The 20624-nt window shown below is 42.1% G+C and overlaps 1 protein-coding gene across 3 annotated transcripts in view; it reads right to left on the reverse strand.

Moving 5' to 3' along the window:
* ADAMTSL1 (ADAMTS like 1) overlaps window positions 1–20624 on the reverse strand; it is a 755395-nt gene that overhangs the window by 142941 nt on the left and 591830 nt on the right. For all 3 annotated transcript variants that reach the window (XM_059924671.1, XM_059924670.1, XM_059924669.1), the window contains 2 exons: window positions 18792–18945; window positions 16811–17939 (listed from right to left, as the gene is read on the reverse strand). In XM_059924671.1, the coding sequence (XP_059780654.1) occupies window positions 16811–17939; window positions 18792–18945 (1283 nt within the window). The remainder of the gene's footprint in view (window positions 1–16810; window positions 17940–18791; window positions 18946–20624) is intronic.

Consider the following 20624-nt stretch of genomic DNA (forward strand, 5'->3'; position numbering starts at 1 on the left):
AAATGTGTATCCACTGTGTGCCAGGCACTTTACAGATAATATTTCTGTTCTTCACTCCACTTTTCTGCAGGGTGGGTATGATCATTTTAACTAATGAGAAAACCAAGGTTCAGAGAGGTTAGACTTATGTGGATACTATGTGGTAGAACTAAGATGCTGTGATTCTAGCCTTCCCATCCTCCACCACTGTCGACTGTCCCCAGGGTTAACTGATATACCATCAGGTTGCTCCTCTTGACCAAGGGGGTGGGGGAGTGAGGTGGGTGCACCCAGGCACACAATAGAAAGAAGGCAGGGACCAGCTTAGGGATTAAAAGGCAGAAACTCCATGGCATTAGCCTGTTCCCTAGGGTTCCATATAGATGGAATGGCACCTGTGAGCTGCTTCTCCATCCCTAAAAAGGGATCAGTATTTTCTTCCAAGTATCTAGTTTCGTATTCTTCGTTATGTTCAACTGCATTCCTTTGAAAAAGCCCATAACTTTTAGGAAAGCCTTGTTTAAATGCTTTAAGACTTCTATCAGCTGAGCTATGAGGAGTATGTGACTACCAGCTCACTCTTGGACCAAAGGTGTTGCGTAGCAAGCAGGGACTTCCCTGCCCTATTGTGGGGCTATCAGCAGTGTTTAGATCCTTCTCAGAGGACAGGATCAATCCTCATGCAGCTTTCCTTCCCAGTTTAGTAACCCAGCTCCCTGTGGCAATTTTGGAAAATCTGACTTTTCTGTAAAGAAGTTAGCAGTGCCCTTGCAGGTGTTGTTTCTGGAGTTTGGATTCCGATGTAGGAATACTGAACATATATATTTGCCCATAATGACATGAACCTCCCAGTATTAGATGTGGGGAAGAGTTATTTACAAGATTCTTCAACTAGGGTTGCCCCCTCTCCAAATGCAAATTCAGCTTTTGCCTGAATCTCAGCTCAAAATGTGGTGAAAAGTAGAAGGGCCCAGGAAGTGTTCAGTATTTATCAGAGTGACCAAAAAGCAAGAAACAGTTCAGCTTCATCTTGTTTGTGGTTGAGTTATCTAAGCACACACATACACAGGCCATCAACACTGTAAACATACACGGTTAGAGACACAAACACAGATGTGACAATTATAATATTTATGAGTGCCTATTATGTGCCGAGCACTGTGCATCTTTACAGCTGGGGGTTTGTATGTAAAGGTAGAGTGATCAAGAGAAGAAAAGGCTCTCCCTGAAACAGATGTGCCACAATAAAAACAAAAGCCTCACAAATTGGAAGCCAGCTGGCTAGAAGATAGCATGTTTTTTTATGCTAGGTCTAGCTGACCCCAATGGCTTCTTTCTAAAATAATGGCAAGCCCATGTATTCAACTAAGGTTAAAATCAATACAAAGAAACAGGGTCCCTGGAGCCAGACTTAATCTAACATCTCTGTGCTTCAATTTGTAAACATTTGTAAAATTGGGATAGTAACGTCAAAGGGTTATTGTAAGAATAAATGGACACCTGTAAAATACTTAGAACAGCTTATAGCTCAAAGCAAGTGCTCAATAAATGTTAGCGATGATGGTGATGATGAGGAGGATTTATCCCTTGGCCTGGATGTAATGGGAGACAGGATACCATAAGATATCTACTCTCGCACTTATTCACACTATAGCAGTACTTTGCAGATTGTACAGTTGTGTGCCACAGAACCTCGGGGTTCCTGAAACTTCTTGAGGGGAGAACACGTGGGCAAGGTAGAAATGTTAAGTTGGGAGTGGGTACCACTGTGGAACTCCGCCATAACTGCACATTAGAGACTGGAAGTCCAGATTATGCAAAACCATGCAGACTGCTGTCTCCAGCCATTAGGAGACCTCCCTCCTCATCACTGGCATCCATCATTCTTTTCTTCCTTCCTTCATCCATCAGTTTATCATCTGTCTAGTGTCTATTATGTTCTTGGAATTGTGGAGAAAATAAGATACATTCTTAAGCATTTGCCTTTGAAGAAGAGTAACATAATCCAGAAGGTAATATAGAAAAACAAATAACTAATTCTAATACACAATGGTAGGGCAGAGATAGAGTATTACGCACAGGGTACCATGTGGGTTGCAGAGGGGGCCATCTGACCCAGCCTTGCAGGGAAGGATTCCTGTCAGGAAGGATAGGATTAGATAGACAAAGTGGGTTGGAAGCTCCCAAGCAAATTTGTAAACAGCAAGTAAGTGGGTACCTCAGAAGGGCAGAGCTCAGTGGGGTGAAGTGAGGGGATGTGGTAAGAGATGAAGCAAGAGAGGCAGGCAGATATCAGATGATAAAAGGCGTTGTATATCATGCTAGGGCATTTGGAACTTATCCTCAAGTGCTAGCTGGACATGAAAAGAATTTTAAGCCTGGGAGCAGCATGGACAATTTTGAAAGAAAGATGCTCTGGCAATAGCATGTCAAATGATCTGGGGCAGAAGTCACACACTTTTTCTGTAAAGGGACATATAGCAAATAGTTTAGGCTTTCAGGGCCACCTATGGTCTCTGTTGTATATTCTAGTTTTTATTTGTTTAAATAACCCTTCAAAAATGAAAAGCCGAAACTTGCACAAGCCTCTTAGTCATCCACCAGAGGGTAGACAGCAGAAGCAAGAAGAACTACAATCCTGCAGCCTGTGGAACAAAAACCACTTTCACAGAAAGATAGACAAGATGAAAAGGTAGAGGGCTATGTACCAGTAGAAGGAACAAGATAAAACCCCAGAAAAACAACTTAACGGAGATAGGCAACCTTCCAGAAAAAGAATTCAGAATAATGATAGTGAAGATGATCCAGGATGTCAGAAAAAGAATGGAGGCAAATATCAAGAAGATGCAAGAAATGTTTAACAAAGACCTAGAAGCATTAGAGAACAAACAAACAGAGATGAACAAGACAATAACTGAAATGAAAACTACACTAGAATGAAGCAATAGCAGAATAACTGAGGCAGAAGAACAGATAAGTGACCTCGAAGACAGAATGGTGGAATTCACTGGTGCGGAAAAGAATAAAGAAAAAAGAAAGAAAAGAAATGAAGACAGCCTAAGAGACCTCTGGGACAACATTAAACACAACAACATTCGCATTATAGCGGTCCCAGAAGGAGAAGAGAGAGAGGAAGGACCAGAGAAAATATTTGAAGAGATTATAGTTGAAAACTTCCCTAACATGGGAAAGGAAATAGCCACCCAAGTCCAGGAAGCACAGCGAGTCCCATACAGGATAAACCCAAGGAGAAACATGCCGAGACACATAGTAATGAAATTGGCAAAAATTAAACACAGAAAATTTATTGAAAGCAGCAAGGGAAAAATGACAAATAACATACAAGGGAACTCCCATAAGTTTAACAGCTGATTTCTCAGCAGAAACTCTACAAGCCAGAAGGGAGTGGCATGATATACTTAAAGTGATGAAAGGGAAGAACCTACAACCAAATTACTCTAGCCAGCAAAGATCTCATTCAGATTCGATGGAGAAATCAAAAGCTTTACAGACAAGCAAAAGCTAAGAGAATTCAGCACCACCAAACCAGCTCTACAACAAATGCTAAAGGAACTTCTCTAAGTGGGAAACACAAGAGAAGAAAAGGACCTACAAAAACAAACCCAAAACAATTAAGAAAATGGTCACAGGAACATACATATCGATAACTACCTTAAACGTGAATGGATTAAATGCTCCAACCAAAAGACACAGGCTTGCTGCCCATATATATGCTGTCTACAAGAGACCCACTTCAGACCTAGGGACACATACAGACTGAAAGTGAGGGGATGGAAAAAGATATTCCATGCAAAAGGAAATCAAAAGAAAGCTGGAGTAGCTATACTCATATCAGATAAAATAGACTTTAAAATAAAGAATGTTACAAGAGACAAGGAAGGACACTACATAATGATCAAGGAATCAATCCAAGAAGATATAACAATTATAAATATATATGTACCCAACATAGGAGCACCTCAATACATAAGGCAACTGCTCACAGCTATAAAAGAGGAAATCGACAGTAACACAATAATAGTGGGGGACTTTAACACCTCACTTACACCAATGGGCAGATCATCCAAAATGAAAATAAATAAGGAAACAGAAGCTTTAAATGATACAATAGACCAGATAGATTTAATTGATATTTATAGGACATTCCATCCAAAAACAGCAGATTACACTTTCTTCTCAAGTGTGCACGGAACATTCTCCAGGATAGATCACATCTTGGGTCACAAATCAAGCTTCAGTAAATTTAAGAAAATTGAAATCATATCAAGCATCTTTTCTGACCACAACGCTATGAGATTAGAAATGAATTACAGGGAAAAAAACGTAAAAAACACAAACACATGGAGGCTAAACAATACATTACTAAATAACCAAGAGATCACTGAAGAAATCAAAGAGGAAATCAAAAAATACCTAGAGACAAATGACAATGAAAACACGACGATCCAAAACCTACGGGATGCAGCAAAACCAGTTCTAAGAGGGAAGATTATAGCTATACAAGCCTACCTCAAGAAACAAGAAAAATCTCAAGTAAGCAATCTAACCTTACACCTAAAGGAACTAGAGAAAGAAGAACAAACAAAACCCAAAGGTAGAAGAAGGAAAGAAATCATAAAGATCAGAGCAGAAATAAATGAAATAGAAACAAAGAAAACAATAGCAAAGATCAATAAAACTAAAAGCTGGTTCTTTGAGAAGATAAACAAAATTGATAAACCATTAGCCAGACTCATCAAGAAAAGAGAGAGAGGACTCAAATCAATAAAATTAGAAATGACAAGGAGAAGTTACAACAGACACCGCAGAAATACAAAGCATCCTAAGAGACTACTACAAGCAACTCTATGCCATTAAAATGGACAACCTGGAAGAAATGGACAAATTCTTAGAAAGGTATACCCTTCCAAGACTGAACCAGGAAGAAACAGAAAATATGAACAAACCAATCACAAAGAATGAAATTGAAACTGTGATTAAAAATCTTCCAACAAACAAAAGTCCAGGACCAGATGGCTTCACAGGTGAATTCTATCAAACATTTAGAGAAAAGCTAACACCCATCCTTCTCAAACTCTTCCAAAAAATGGCAGAGGAAGGAACACTCCCAAACTCATTCTATTAGGCTACCATCACCCTGATACCAAAACCAGACAAAGATACTACAAAAAAGGAAAATTACAGACCAATATCACTGATGAATATACATGCAAAAATCCTCAACAAAATACTAGCAAACAGAATCCAACAACACATTAAAAGGATCATACACCATGATCAAGTGGGATTTATCCCAGGGATGCAAGGATTCTTCAATATACGCAAATCAATCAATGTGATACACTATATTAACAAATTGAAGAAGAAAAACCATATGATCATCACAACAGATGCAGAAAAATCTTTTGACAAAATTCAACTCCCATTTATGATAAAAACTCTCCAGAAAGTGGGCATAGAGGGAACCTACCTCAACATAATAAAGGCCCTATACGACAAACCCACAGCAAACATCATTCTCAATGGTGAAAAACTGAAAGCATTTCCTCTAAGATCAGGAACAAGACAAGGATGTCCACTCTTGCCACTATTATTCAACATAGCCACAGCAATCAGAGAAGAAACAGAAATAAAAGGAATACAATTTGGAAAAGAAGAAGTAAAACTGTCACTGTTTGCAGATGACATGATACTATACATAGAGAATCCTAAACATGCCAACAGAAAACTACTGGAGCTAATCTATGAATTTGGTAAAGTTGCAGGATACAAAATTAATGCACAGAAATCTCTTGCATTCCTATACAGTAATGATAAAAAATCTGAAAGAGAAATTAAGGAAACACTCCCATTTACCATTGCAGCAAAAATAATAAAATACCTAGGAATAAAGCTACCTAGGGAGACAAAAGACCTGTATGCAGAAAACTATAAGACACTGATGAAAGAAATTAAAGGTGATACAAACAGATGGAGAGATATACCATGTTCTTGGATTGGAAGAATCAATACTGTGAAAATGACTATACTACCCAAAGCAATCTACAGATTCAATGCAATCCCTATCAAATTACCAATCGCATTTTTTACAGAACTAGAAGAAAAAAATTCACAATTTGTATGGAAACACAAAAGACCCCGAATAGCCAAAGCAGTCTTGAGGGAAAACAACAGAGCCGGAGGAATCAGACTCCTTAACTTCAGACTATACTACAAAGCTACAGTAATGAAGACAATATGGTACTGGCACAAAAACAGAAACATAAACCAATGGAACAAGACAGAAAGCCCAGAGATAAACCCACACATCTATAGTCAACTAATCTATGACAAAGGAAGCAAGGATATATAATGGAGAAAAGACGGTCTCTTCAATAAGTGGTGCTGGGAAAAGTGGACAGCTACACGTAAAAGAATGAAATTAGAACACTCCCTAACACCATACACAAAAATAAACTCAAAATGGATTCGAGACCTAAGTGTAAGACTGGACATTATAAAACTCTTAGAGGAAAACATAGGAAGAACACTCTTTGACATAAATCACAGCAAGATCTTTTTTGATCCACCTCCTAGAGTAATGGAAATAAAAACAAAAATAAACAAATGGGACCTAATGAAACTTCAAAGCTTTTGCACAGCAAAGGAAACCATAAACAAGACGAAAAGACAACCCTCAGAATGGGAGAAAATATTTGCAAACGAATCAACGGACAAAGGATTAATATCCAAAATATATAAACAGCTCATGCAGCTCAATATTAAAAAAACAAACCCAATCCAAAAATAGGCAGAAGACCTAAATAGACATTTCTCCAAAGAAGACATACCGATGGCCAAGAAGCACATGAAAAGCTGCTCAACATCACTAATTATTACAGAAATGCAAATCAAAACTACAATGAGGTACTACCTCACACCAGTTAGAATGGGCATCATCAGAAAATGTACAAACAACAAATGCTGGAGAGGGTGTGGAGAAAAGGGAACCCTCTTGCACTGTTGGTGGGAATGTAAATTGATACAGCCACTATGGAGAACAGTATGGAGGTTCCTTCAAAAACTAAAAATTGAATTACCATATGATCCAGCAATCCCACTACTGGGCATATACCCAGAGAAAAACATAATTCAAAAAGACACATGCACCCCAATGTTCATTGCAGCACTATTTACAATAGCCAGGTCATGGAAGCAACCTAAATGCCCATTGACAGACGAATGGATAAAGGAGATGTGGTACATATATACAATGGAATATTATTCAGCCATAAAAGGAACGAAATTGGGTCATTTGTACAAACGTGGATGGATCTAGAGACTGTCATACAGAGTGAAGTAAGTGAGAAAGGGAAAAACAAATATCGTATATTAATGCATATATGTGGAACCTAGAAAAATGGTACAGATGAACCAGTTTGCAGGGCAGAAATTGAGACACAGATGTAGAGAAGAAATGTATGGACACCAAGGGGCAAAAGCCACGGTGGGGTGGTGGTGGTGGTGGTGTGATGAGTTGGGCGATTGGTATTGACATGTATACACTGATGTGTATAAACTGGATGACTAATTAAAACAAAATAAAAAAATTTAGGTTCATCATAAAAAATAAATAATGCATAAGCCATTCCTTTAATAACCCTTTAAATAACCTGGGCTCAAATCCCAGCTCCAACACTTATTAAGTGCAATCAAGTTAATCAAAGAGCTCTGGGATCAATTTTAATGGCTCTTCTAATAACCCTTTAACAGCCATTCTTAGTAAGCCCTTTAAAAAAATGTAAAGCCACTGGCTGTGATTTGCCAAGCCCTGGTCTCGAGAAGGCAAATATAGGGTTAGGAGGCTGCTGCAATCATGCAGAGTTGACAAAGGTAAATGAAGTACAGGCAGTGAGAACAGAGACCAGTGGAGGGTGAAAGAGCCACTGAAGAGCGAGAACAATCTAGAAATACAGGCAGACCCCATTGTATCGTGCTTCGCTTTCTTGTGCTTCGCAGATATGACATTTTTTCATAAATTGAAGATTTGCGGCAACCCCGCGTGGAGCAAGTCTATTGGCGTCATTTTTCCAATAGCATTTGCTCACTTCATGTCTCTGTGTCACATTTTGGTAATTTTCGCAATGTTTCAAACTTTTTCCTCATTCTTATATTTGTTATGGTGATATATGATCAGTGATCTTTGATGCTACTATTGTGACTTGCTGAAGGCTCAGATGATGGTTAGCATTTTTACCAAGAAAGTATTTTTAGATTAAGGTATACAGATTGGTTTTTAAGACACAGTGCTATCACATACTTAACAGTCTACAGTATAGAGTAAACATAACTTTTAGATGTACTGGGAAACCAAAAAAAAAATTGACTTGCTTTATTGTAATACCTGCTTTATCATGGTGATCTGGAACTGAACCCACAACATCTCCAAGGTATGCCTGTATTTTGGCTTGGAAAGTTGGATGGATGGGGGTACTCTTTACTGAGATAAGGATTCAGGAGTTTAGCTTTAGAGATATTGAGTTGACCTTTTTGTGGGGCATCTGGGTTAGGATGCCTAGTAGACAAGTGTACATCTGAGTCAGAAGAGAGATGTGCTCTGTGCTAGATACAGGAGAATCAGCAGCATACAGAGGAGTCCTGGAGCCACGGGATCACTAGTGTATAGACAGTGAGGCTCCTAAGGGGGGTAGCTAAGAGGTGGGTAGAGGAAGAGGAATCCACAGAGATGCTGAGAAAGAATAACCAGAGAAGTAGGAAGCAAGCCAAGTGTGTGTGGTTTCTAAAGCAGCAAGAAAGTGTTTTTCGGAAGAAGGGCCCAGCCTGTGTAGAATGCTGCCGAGAGCTCAGATTAGATAAGGCCTGTTTTGAGAGACAACTTTCTTCTTTTTGAACAAACAAGAAATAACTTTTTTTGGGGGGTGGGGAAGGGGCTTTACCCAAGAGGAGTGTATGTTATATGTTACATGCGGTCTTAGAATGTGAGATGGGCAAACAGAAGCAACTCCGTAATGAACTGAGTGGAAATATTAGGCAGGATTTAAAAAACTCATAATTAACAACCTTGGAGGGGGGACCTAAAGTAGCCTTCTATATGTGAAATATTTCTAGGTTATAAATTGGCAGTAGAGGCCTATAAGAGTAATGTTTTCAAACCACTCAGGTGCCAGTAATGCACTAGGACCGTGGAGTGAGGCTAGAATACTTGTCTTCTGGTGGATTTTGCAGGCAGCAATATGGTGGAACCAGTCAATTACAGATCCACATGAACTACATGGACTCAGCAATGAAAGCAAAGGGAAAACAAGGCAGAGTTCTCTTGTTTTCTCAATCAACTGGCACACAGCCCTGAAAAGCACTTTCTAACTCACCCCCCATGGCTATGCTGCAAAGTCCAGTCCTGCTTCTTTGTTCTCTGGCTGAACAAGGTAGCCACACTTAGTTATCTTAACCTCTAGCCATCCAGAATTTTTCCAGAAAATTGGCAGATTTGGAGTCTGTTAGCTTCCACCATGTCTGCTCCCTCCATACATGGGCACTTCGTGGGCATGGTCTCTCTCAAATCCCAGGCTCAGGGTGAACTAAATCTAGCCCATGTGCAAGTATGTGGGTTGGTGGGAATCTGGGAAGGAGGCAGGGGGATGGGAGAGCGCTTGGAATTCCTAAGTGTCATTTAGGCATGGAGTTCTGTCTGTCTCCACCACATCTTTTAACAGAACAAACAGCAAGTGCCTAATTTGACTCTGAGGTTAACCTCCCCCCATTTTTCCTCTCTCAGCTCTTTTAAAAGGTGGTCCTTGAACCACCGATCTCAGAACCACCTGTAGTGCTTGTTAAAATGCAAATGACAGAAAGAAGATGTGGTGCATATATACAATGGAATATTACTCAGCCATTAAAAAGAATGAAATAATGCCATTGCAGCAACATGGATGGACCTGGAGATCATTATACTAAGTGAAGTAACTCAGAGAAAGAAATATCATATGATATCGCTTATATGCAGAATCTAAAAAAAAAGATACAAAGGAACTTATTTACAAAACAGAAACAGACTCACAGACTTAGAGAACGAACTTATGGTTACCAGGGGGGAAGGGTGGGGGGCAGGGATAGATTGGGAGTTTGGGATTGACATAAACACACTGATATATTTAAAACAGATAACCAACAAGGAGCTACTGTATAGCACAGGGAACTCTGTTCAATAGTCTGTAATAACCTAAATGGGAAAAGAACTTGAAAAAGAGTAGATACATGTATATGTATAACTGAATCACTTTGTGGTACACCTGAAACTAACACAACATTGTTAATCAACTATACTCCAATATAAAAACAAAATAAAAAACAACAATGAAAAAATAAAGTTGAGTTTGGATTTAGCGCAAAAAAATGCAAATGATGGGACCCTACTGTAGAAAGAGTTTCTGGGATAGGGTAGGATGTGGGTGTCTCCATTTCTAACATGTTCCTGGCAATTATTATGCACACTGAATTTGGGAACCCCTCCTCTACCCCCTTTTTATTTTTTATTATTATTATTTTTTAAAATTTGTTTATTTATTTCTGGCTGCATTGGGTCTTCGTTACTGCGTGCGGGCTTTCTCTAGTTGCGGTGAGCGGGGGCTACTCTTCGTCATGGTGCACCATCTTCTCATTGCGGTGGCTTCTCTTGTTGCAGAGCACAGGCTCTAGGCGCGCGGGTTTCAGTAGTTGTGGCTCGCGGGCTCTAGAGTGCAGGCTCAGTAGTTGTGGCGCATGGGCTTAGTTGCTCCGCGGCATGTGGGATCTTCCCAGACTAGGGCTCAAACACGTGTTCCCTGCATTGGCAGGTGGATTCTTAACCCCTGTGCCACCAGGGAATCCCGTATCCCCTTTTTAAAGTTTAGAAGTTTTAAGAGAAGTATTGTGACCATTGGAGTTTAAAAAAAACTTGAGGCTCAAGTTACTGTATCCTCTATTAGCCTTTCAGTGTATCTTAGTTTCTGCAGAGCAAGGACCTTTCCTTATTTATGATCTCACTTTCTGGTACCTATCACTGTACCTAATGCCCAACAGATACTTGGGGAGTTGAAGGGACGATTGCAAAGGGCCCCTTAGAGGCCCCCAGCTTCTACTCATGCTCCTCTGAAATACACTCACCACAAAGTAGCCAGTGTGAGTCTATAAAAATGGAAATTAGATCATTTTACATTCCTGATTAATACCCTCCAAAATCTCCCTGTGATGCTCACACTAAAACCTCAACTCCTCATCCTGGTCTCTGGTTGCCCCCATGGCCTGATCCCGTATCACCTCTATCTTCAGCCTGCCACACTCCAGCCAAATGAGCTTCTTTTGGGTTCTTTCAACACAATAAACTCATTTTCACTTTAGGGGTTTTGCACCGTTTTTCCCTTGCCCAGGAATGCTCTTCCTTCTGAAGTCATATTGCTGGACACTGGTCATCATTCAGCTTTTGGCTTCCAGGTCACCTCCTCAGAGTACCCATCTAATGTGGTCACCAGATCATTGCTTATCAAAGCTCTGTTTCATTCTCTGCCCAGCACTTATCACCCTCTGATATTTTTCTTGTGTCCTTTTCTGTGTTTGCTCTCTTGCTCCACACTCACTCATTAATTCATTCACTGTTTATTTAGTACCTGTTTAGTGCCAGCTACTCTTTCCAGCACTAGGGACACAGCAGTAAAGAAAGCCTCTACCCTAATGGACAGGCAATCAACGCATAAATATATAATATGTCAGATGACGATGAAATTCTGTGAATAAAATAGAGTTGAAGGGTTAGAGAATGATGCAGAGCGCTCTTTTAGCTAGAATGATCAGGAAAGATCTTTCTGATGTGTGCCAGTTCAGCAGATATCTAAATGTACGTAAAGTGCAAGAGAACACAGACTTCTGTTTCATTCATCACAATATCCTAGCAAGTAGGTGTATATTTGGCATATGATAGGTAGATTAATAAATATTTATGGAATGAATAAATATGCACACCCCTCTCTTAGCATTTAAACACTGCATTTACTTCTCTGGATTCCAAACTAGACTTTGAGTTGCATTGACAGGAAATGAGTCTCCTTTTCCTCCATCCCTCATATCTAACATAGGGTCTGGCTCAGAGTAAGCATGGGAAAGTTTGTGAAATAAAGGAAGAAGTAGGAATTAAGAAGAACCAGTCTGTCATAATACACTTAGGGACATCCTGTAAACGATTGCTTAAGAAGTTGGCATGTGCTTCTAAGAATGATGTGAATTCATTTTAACTAGTAAGTTATATATCTGATGAGACGCAGTACTATCTGAATTGTTACTGATTCTTTCTGAAAACCAATTTCTTTCAAATCAAGCTTTGGCATATTTAAAAGCCAAGAAGTAATAGACTTCAGTCACTTTCTTTCTACCTTGACCTATCTTGCTGGCTCAGGCTATTTAGAGTATACTTTAATATATCTGCAAAGTCCTACAGACCAATAGCCAGCTGAAGCTTGCAGACTCTTTCAGAAAGATGGATTTGGGCGCTAAACAAAAACAGACTAACTGAACTATAACACTGGGCATTTCAGCACTTCTCTGTTTGAAAATTAATAAGCATTTCGGAACCGCTACCAGACGCACTAATGATGACAAGCAATGAAACCCAACACAAAAGGGGTCACCAACAACCATAGCAGAGCAGTCCCAATGGCACTTCTGTGCCTTCTGTGTGCTCTGTACAGATGCATCCATTTTATTTTCTGAAACTCCACTTGGACAACTGCATAGAAAAGTAAGCTCCAGCCATATTTCTTACTGGCTAGCTAAGTAAAATGGAAAAATTATGATGTCAAGGATCAGAAACAGAAATCTCTTATTTTTCCCTACCACGTGCTATTAACTTGCTTTAAAAAGCTCTGCTGAGGCTAGATCTGGAAAAAGGTCTTGAGAGTGGCAAGAATTTTAATACTGTTTGCTCATGGCCCCCATGTGCTTTCCTTCTGAATGTACCCTCCACTGTCACTCTCACCAATGTCCTGGTGACTCAAGACCTAGGATTTGCCCTCTGCTGTCCTAGGCCTACAACTTTTCATATCTTTTCATAACTTTTCAACTTTTCATATCTTTAGCACCTATGTTTCATATCTTTAGCGCCTATCTTTAGCACCTGGCTGCTATGTTTCTTTTTTTAGCAAGATTCTGTTGAAAGTTCTTCATCTTAAAGCCATTAGACTCTCAATGCCCATTAAGGTGCAAATTAAAAGGCAAAAGTCATATTTCTAAGCAGTATTTCAAGAATTATCGATATCCTTGAGATTACTAGGCCAAAAAATTGTTCACTGATCAAAGAAGTACTTGGAAAACACTGAATACTATATCATCCACTTGGAAAGTCACAACACATGTTGGACTGCTTAAAGGAGTTAAAACATGGAAAAACCAAAATCATTTTCACCTGGGGGTTAGTTAAATACATTCAAGAAAAAGGTGATACAGACCCCTACATACTACTCTGAAATGTTTCCTAGACATGTTGTTGAATAAAAATCAAGTCAAACTTCTAACCATGAGTAATTTCCCATTAAAAACACAAATCCTATGTGTGTATGTGTTTTATATATAATACAATAAAATATATAAAAATTCCAAAAGGATGAATACCGAATTATTAAGACTGACAGCCTCTGGGGAATAGGATTGAGGGCATGAAGGAGACTTGCACTTTTACTATACATACGCAGGTATTATTTGAATTGTTTTATAGCCTCTTCATTACTTTTATAATAAAAAAAGAAAAAAAATCAACTACTATATTAAAAAAATAGAAGTAAAGTCCGGCAGTAAATACCTCTGTTTAGCTTTAAGCGAGCATGTCTCAAACTCACGTGATCGATGAATCCCTGTTTTGTGGACCACTTGGAAACTTGTACGACAAATTTTGAAGTTACTGTGCTCAAGGCTCTCCCCACTCTCCACCAACATACGGGTTTTAACCTTCTGTGGCCTTCTACAAATGAGTGAAGGGGGTAGATCAGAGATGATCTGCTACACCCCCCCCCTCATTTTTAAAACGAAAGGATTAAGGCCATGGAAAGTAAAGGGCAAGACCAGCCCGAAGCCCTCAATCCTCATCTAACCCCCTCCACATCTTTCCTGTAGTCACCAGTGACCCAGATGGGCCCTGATCCTTGGATTTCATAATCTCCAGCACTCAAGGAAGTTGTCAGGACCCCTGAGTAAGCCATGGCCTCAATATTCTCCCTGCGGTTCCGGGCAGAGCAGAGTCCTAATCATCCCCTCCCCCATCCCCAATGGGCTGTCTTGCTGTACAGCTTTTAGGAGGAAATAGTCACTATGCAAAGGAAGGGATCCTGGAAGAAGCTGCTAGAAAACAGCAGGGATCTTGAGATAACTTGGTATCCCTGGTGAAGTATAGGAGATACATGCAAACATGAACTTAGTCACTCAAAACAGCATGAGCTTGAGTTGGCAGGACTGGGTTTGAATCTGCTCTCTTGGTTCTGCCTTTTACTAGCTATTTAACATTGGTCAACTTCCTTAATTATGGTGAGCCTCGGTTTCCTCATCTCTGAAATAGGGATATCAGTTCATATGTTACACCTTGCAGTGGACATTAACAGAGGTGATGGCTATGGAAGTTGCTAGCATGGGGGCACAATATCTGGAGTTAGTCAAGAAATGTTAATTCCCATCTTTTCCCTCACACAGCCAACTGCTACCCCCTTTGATCTCAATAACACCAATCCCGGGCAATAGGCCAGGGGATATGAATGCAACAGTATCTACACTTGAGAAACTGACTGGCTGGTAGAAGGCATGGCATGATTTGGGCACAACAGGTGTGACAGGTACAGTCACAGAGGTGAGTTCCACTGTAGCACGCACCTGAGCACCAGGGTACCACTTTCAATCAGCGCCCATCATCCTGGGGGTCTGATGCCGGAGGTGTCTCTCGCCCCTGTGGCCTCAAGGGGATTTACTGCAGCTTTGGCCTGACCCACAAATTCCTTACAAAGATTTCTGGAAAGAACTGCAGGGATCATAGCAGTTAAGCTGATCAAGGAAAGTATAAGCTGGGGAGGACCAAGAAGCAAACAAGAGGAGAGGTTACCACCACAGGCTCTCAAAACATAGTGCATTCAATCCTTGTCTCCAGTGCTTCTGTGTGGGTGCCTCAGCTTTTTAATTACTGATGTGGTAACAATAACAGTACTTACCCCGTAGGGTTTTTTTGTTTGTTTTTTTAAAAGATTAAACAAGATAATATTACCTTTAAAGCACTGAGCACAGTGTCAAAGAAAAAATGCTTAGTATTGTTATTAAAGCTATTTAATCTGTAAATGCTCAGGCTGAGAGACAATATTATTGACATTTCAAAAGCACAAAAGATGTGGGCAGGATGGACAAAGTCATGTTTGTTCAAGTCTCAGAAGAGTAGACAGAACTACTCTTTGGAATCAAATAAACTTGATACTGAGTCCTCGGTCTGGTCCTTACTAAAGTGTGACCTTGGGTGAGCTGCTGAACCTCAATTTTCTATGTGAAACTGGGGGATAATGTCAATCTTGCAGATTGACTGTCAGAAGAACAAATGCAGTAACATATAAATAAAACTGGCACCCTGCCTGGCACAATAAATCCTGCCATCTTTCCTTCCTCACTCAAAGCTAGCAAGCCAGTGAAGAGGATTAGCTGAACAATAGTATTTCAAAGCAGATTTAATGAAAAGAGCACGCTCCATGGATTCAGAGAAGATAAAAAGTTACAATGAGGACTTTGGGCCGGAGGACCTTAAAGGTTCCTCCCTCATCCATGGACTGATTCTTCTATTCGCTGCCCATCTTATTTTGGTCACATATTTTGGCTCTGCCACCTAATAAATGTGATCTTTAGCAAGTTGCTAGACTGGTTTCCTCTTCCGTAAAGTGTGGATAAAAATTATACCTACTTCTTAGGGCTACTGTTAGAAGTCAGTAAGATGAAGCACATAAAGAGTTTACACTTGGCTGGAAGACAGTCACTACTCAATCAATGGCAGCTATCTTTGTTGTCAGGGCCACTGGAAAGATTAAAGAGGATGTCCAAAGGAAGCATGGCATGCTGCTTGGCACATAGATAGTATTAAAAATATTGTTATTATTATTACCTCTTCTATCACTATTGATTTTACATTATGAATGGCCATGGCCCAAGGAAACCAGTAAGTAATATATGCTGTCATCCCAGTAAAGACACATCAAAACAGAGACACCAAGAGATATTAGGATAATTCATCACAGGTCCGACAGGGAATAAAAGCTTTCTGGAACAAAGAGCCTTGTCCAGCCCAGACAGAGGACGGGCTCACCCACGGGAAGCAGCAGGTGCTGGCTGCACTCTCTCCCCAGCCCTGGGGGACCACACACACAGAGACAGTATCCTGGTGTACAAGATTTTCAGCGGTTCATCTCACAAAATGGTAATGGAATAATGCCTTGGCCTGGAATGACATTTTTCTGCCAAAAGTTCAAAGCTATCCAGAGAGTATCTCATTAATCTTTGGGATCCTACGGGGACTGGGGTTGGTAGGCATTCTTACTATTACCTTATAAAGATGAGAACATACAGTTTAGAGAAATTAAATACCTTGTCTTTGCTTCAACAGTCTATCAGTGCCAAGAGAGGGTTGAAACCCAGGATGGGAGCAATCCCTGAGGCCCAGTGCTCTAAGCCCTACCCTTGGAAACACCTCGAAGGAAGCATGAACAGGGTGTCTCCCACGCAGTGTGGCCCCTTGGCCCTCCTCCTTCCCAGACCGGGTAGCTGCAAAGCTCACCTGTCGCTGAACTGAACCTCTTCTCCGTTCCTGGCCCAGCTGATGGTAGGCCTTGGGTTGCCTATGGCCTCGCAGTGCAGAAGCACACTCAGTGTCCCGCTGGCCAGGGCCACGGTCTGCCCGAGGTGGGTGACCACCTCGGAGGCTGAGAGCTGCTGGGCGGCCGAGATCTTGCGCAAGATGATGGGCTTACGGTGTGGCCGGCGAGAGCTGCCCCCGCCCTCCCCCGGGGACGAGGTCCGCAGGGAGCTGCTGAAGCCAGACACGTGTTTATGCGGAGGGATGGCCACTGGGGGAATGCCCCGCTCGGAGGGCTTGAGGAGCGCGTCCTGGTGCGCGTGCTGGTGGCTGCGGAAGATCTCCTGGGCCAGCTGGGCCACGAGGTGCTTGCTGTAGACGTCGCGGAGCTCCTCGGGCTGCTGGGAGAGGTTCCGGAGGATGTCGTCCAGGCGCTGCTGCTCGGCCGCCACGGTGAAGGGCAGGTGCAGAAGGGCCTGCTCGGCGTTCTGGTCCTCTTCTGAGGACGCGTTCCTTTCTGTGGAGTCCTGGGCCTCCCCGGAGGCGAGCAGCTCCCCTGGCCAGCCGCCCTGCTCCAGCAACCGAGAGACCAGGTCATCATAGCGGCTCCCGGCATCCGCAGGGAGGCCCCGCTTCTCGGCCTTGCTGCCGTTGGAGAAGATCCCGTTCTGGTGTTTGTGGGTCTGCAGGGCCTCCTTCGGGCTGGCCTTCCTCACCGCGAGGGCCTCTTCCTCGCTCCTCAGGCTCAAGGGCCGGGCCACCAGCTTCCGGTTGCCTCCAATGAGCTTAATCACAAACTGCTCCCGGGCCGGGCCGGCCGAGCAGGTGTAGATGCCCGCATCAGAGGGCTTGAGGCGGTGGATCTTTAGGTACCCAAATGGGGCCACGGTGACGTGGGCGGAGCTGACGAGGTGCTGGCCGTCCTTCTCCCAGGTGATGAGGGGCTTGCGGAAGCGCCGCGTGGGACAGCGTACCACCACCGCGGTCTTGGGGAGCAGGTAGGCGAATCCCCCCACGATGAAGTGCAGCTTCCTCTGCCGGCGGGTCTGGATGTATACCTTCCTTGCTGCCGCGATGTGAGGGCTGTGCTTTGTGGATGGCCGCCCGGGCCCTGGAATGACAGCAGTGAAAGGGAAGGCAGATGGATGGACAAAGAGAAGCGGAGAGAGAAAAGGGACAGTGGGTGCAGTGACAAGAGACAGTGAAAAGGAGAGGGCAAAGAGAAGAGAGCCAGGGGGACAAAAGAGAGGAGGGAAGGAAAGCACTTCAGAGTTTGCTTTGGGCAGGGCCTTCCTTTACCACCTTCTGTTTTATGGGAGTAAATGGCTACCAGCTGTGGACCATCAAGCTGCTGCCGCAATGAATCATGGGAGAGCTAATGAGGTGCAGTGAGGCAACCTGCTATCACGCTGCTGGGGTTTTCTACCCCTAGAAGCTGAGATGCGGGGTTCTAGATGGAGGGCGATTCCAGGGGAAAGACAGTTCCTCTCATTAAAAGGACTTAAAAAAGAAAGAAAAAGAAATCAGCATCATAAAAAGAGGCAGAGGACAAAGAGAAGAAGAATGGATCCCTTTTGGGTCCTGCAGAGCCCCAGGGTCCCCGTATACCTGGGGAGGAGACCCCAGAAGTGTTACACCTCTAGGGATTAATATTAAACAAATCTGTTTCGTTTAAAACACTGGAGTGGGTAACATTAGGCTTCATTAGTAACATGCTGACTCCAGCTTCCAGATCTCCATATGCCAGCAAGTGAACTTTGCTCTACCTCCTGCAAACTGTTTTTCTAGCAGAGAAGAGCATCCTGCCTGGCCACATGTAATTAAGATTCCTTTCCCACCTCCAGCTGAGCTCACAAGCCTAATGCCCTCAGAGGGCTTTACTGCCTATCTGCCGCTGGTCTTGGGTTCAGGGAAAGCTACTGCTCTTGCCGTCTCCCCATCCCCAGAGCTCTGACATACTCACTTGCACAGGTGGCCAGCATACAGGGCCTGATGGATGAAGAGAACGGCAGGGGCGGGCACAGGGAGGAATTGACAGTAGCTGAGACACCTGTTTTCAGCACCTTCCGGCAAATGGCACTTCGCGTCTGGGTGCCCTCCCCGCAGCTCGTGGAACACTGGTGGGGAAAGAAGGGCCCAAAGCATGTAAATTCAGGTAACTAAAGGCTAATGGGTTTGTGTGGGCTCTGAAACTCACCAAAATAAGGAAGAAGTTGCTTGGAAAAGCAATAGCAACTAAGAGAGATAGAGAAATATTACTTATGTAACAATGTGGGAAGACACATCCATACTGTAGGCATATTCTACTCTAAGATTTTCTAGTCTCAGGTCTCCTGTGGACCTTTCACCTGTTTTTACTTTTTTTTTCCTAACATCTTTATTGGAGTATAATTGCACGACAATGCTGTGTTAGTTTCTGCTGTATAACAAAGTGAATCAACTATATGTATACATATATCCCCATATCCCCTCCCACTTGTGTATCCCACCCCACTAGGTGGTCACAAAGCACCAGGCTGATCTCCCTCTGCTATGTGGCTGCTTCCCACTCGCTATCCATTTTACATTTGGTAGTGTATATATGTCAATACTACTCTCTCACTTTGTCCCAGCTTACCCTTCCCCTCCCCCTGCCGTGTCTTTAAGTCCATTCTCTACGTCTGTGTCTTTATTCCTGTCCTGACCCTAGGTTCATATACATATTGTATATGCCCCTAGGAATATACAATATATTCCATTGTATATATGTACCACAATTTCTTTATGCATTCATCTGTCGATGGACACTGAGGTTGCTTCCATGTCCTGGCTATTGTAAACAGTGCTGCAATGAACATTGTGGTACATGTCTCTTTTTGAATTAAGGTTTTCTCAGGGTATATGCCCAGTAGTGGGATTGCTGGGTCGTATGGTAGTTTTATTTTTAGTTTTTTAAGGAACCTCCATACTGTCCTCCATAGTGGCTGTATCAATTTACATTCCCACCAACAGTGCAGGAGGGTTCTCTTTTCTCCACACCCTCTCCAGCATTTATCGTGTGTGGATTTTTTGATGATGGCCATTCTGACCGGTGTGAGGTGATACCTCATTGTAGTTTTGATTTGCATTTTTCTAATGATTAGTGATGTTGAACATCCTTTCATATGTTTCTTGGCAATCTGTATATCTTCTTTGGAGAAATGTCTATTTAGGTCTTCGACCAATTTTTGGATTGGGCTGTTTTTTTGATATCGAGCTGCATGAGCTGCCTGTATATTTTGCAGATTAATCCTTTGTCAGTTGCTTCATTTGCAAATATTTTCTCCCATTCTGAGGGTTTTCTTTTCATCTTGTTTATGGTTTCCTTTGCTGTGCAAAAGCTTCTAAGTTTCATTAGGTCTCATTTGCTTAGTTTTGTTTTCATTTCCATTTCTCTAGGAGGTGGGTCAAAAAGGATCTTGCTGTGATTTATGTCAAAGAGTGCTCTGCCTACGTTTTCCTCTAAGAGTTTTATAGTGTCTGTCCTTACATTTAGGTCTTTAATCCATTTCGAGTTTATTTTTGTATATGGTGTTAGGAAGTGTTCTAACTTCATTCTTTTACATGTAGCTGTCCAGTTTTCCCAGCACCACTTACTGAAGAGGCTGTCTTTTCTCCATTGTTTATTCTTGCCTCCTTTATCAAAGATAAGGTGACCGTATGTACGTGGGTTTATCTCTGGGCTTTCTATCCTGTTCCATAGATCTATATCCTGTTTTTGTGCCAGTACCATAGTGTCTTGATTACTGTAGCTTTGTAATATAGTTTGAAGTCAGGG

The sequence above is a fragment of the Balaenoptera ricei genome, chromosome 6 (genome assembly GCF_028023285.1).
Source record: "Balaenoptera ricei isolate mBalRic1 chromosome 6, mBalRic1.hap2, whole genome shotgun sequence".
NCBI classification, from domain to species: Eukaryota; Metazoa; Chordata; class Mammalia; order Artiodactyla; family Balaenopteridae; genus Balaenoptera; species Balaenoptera ricei.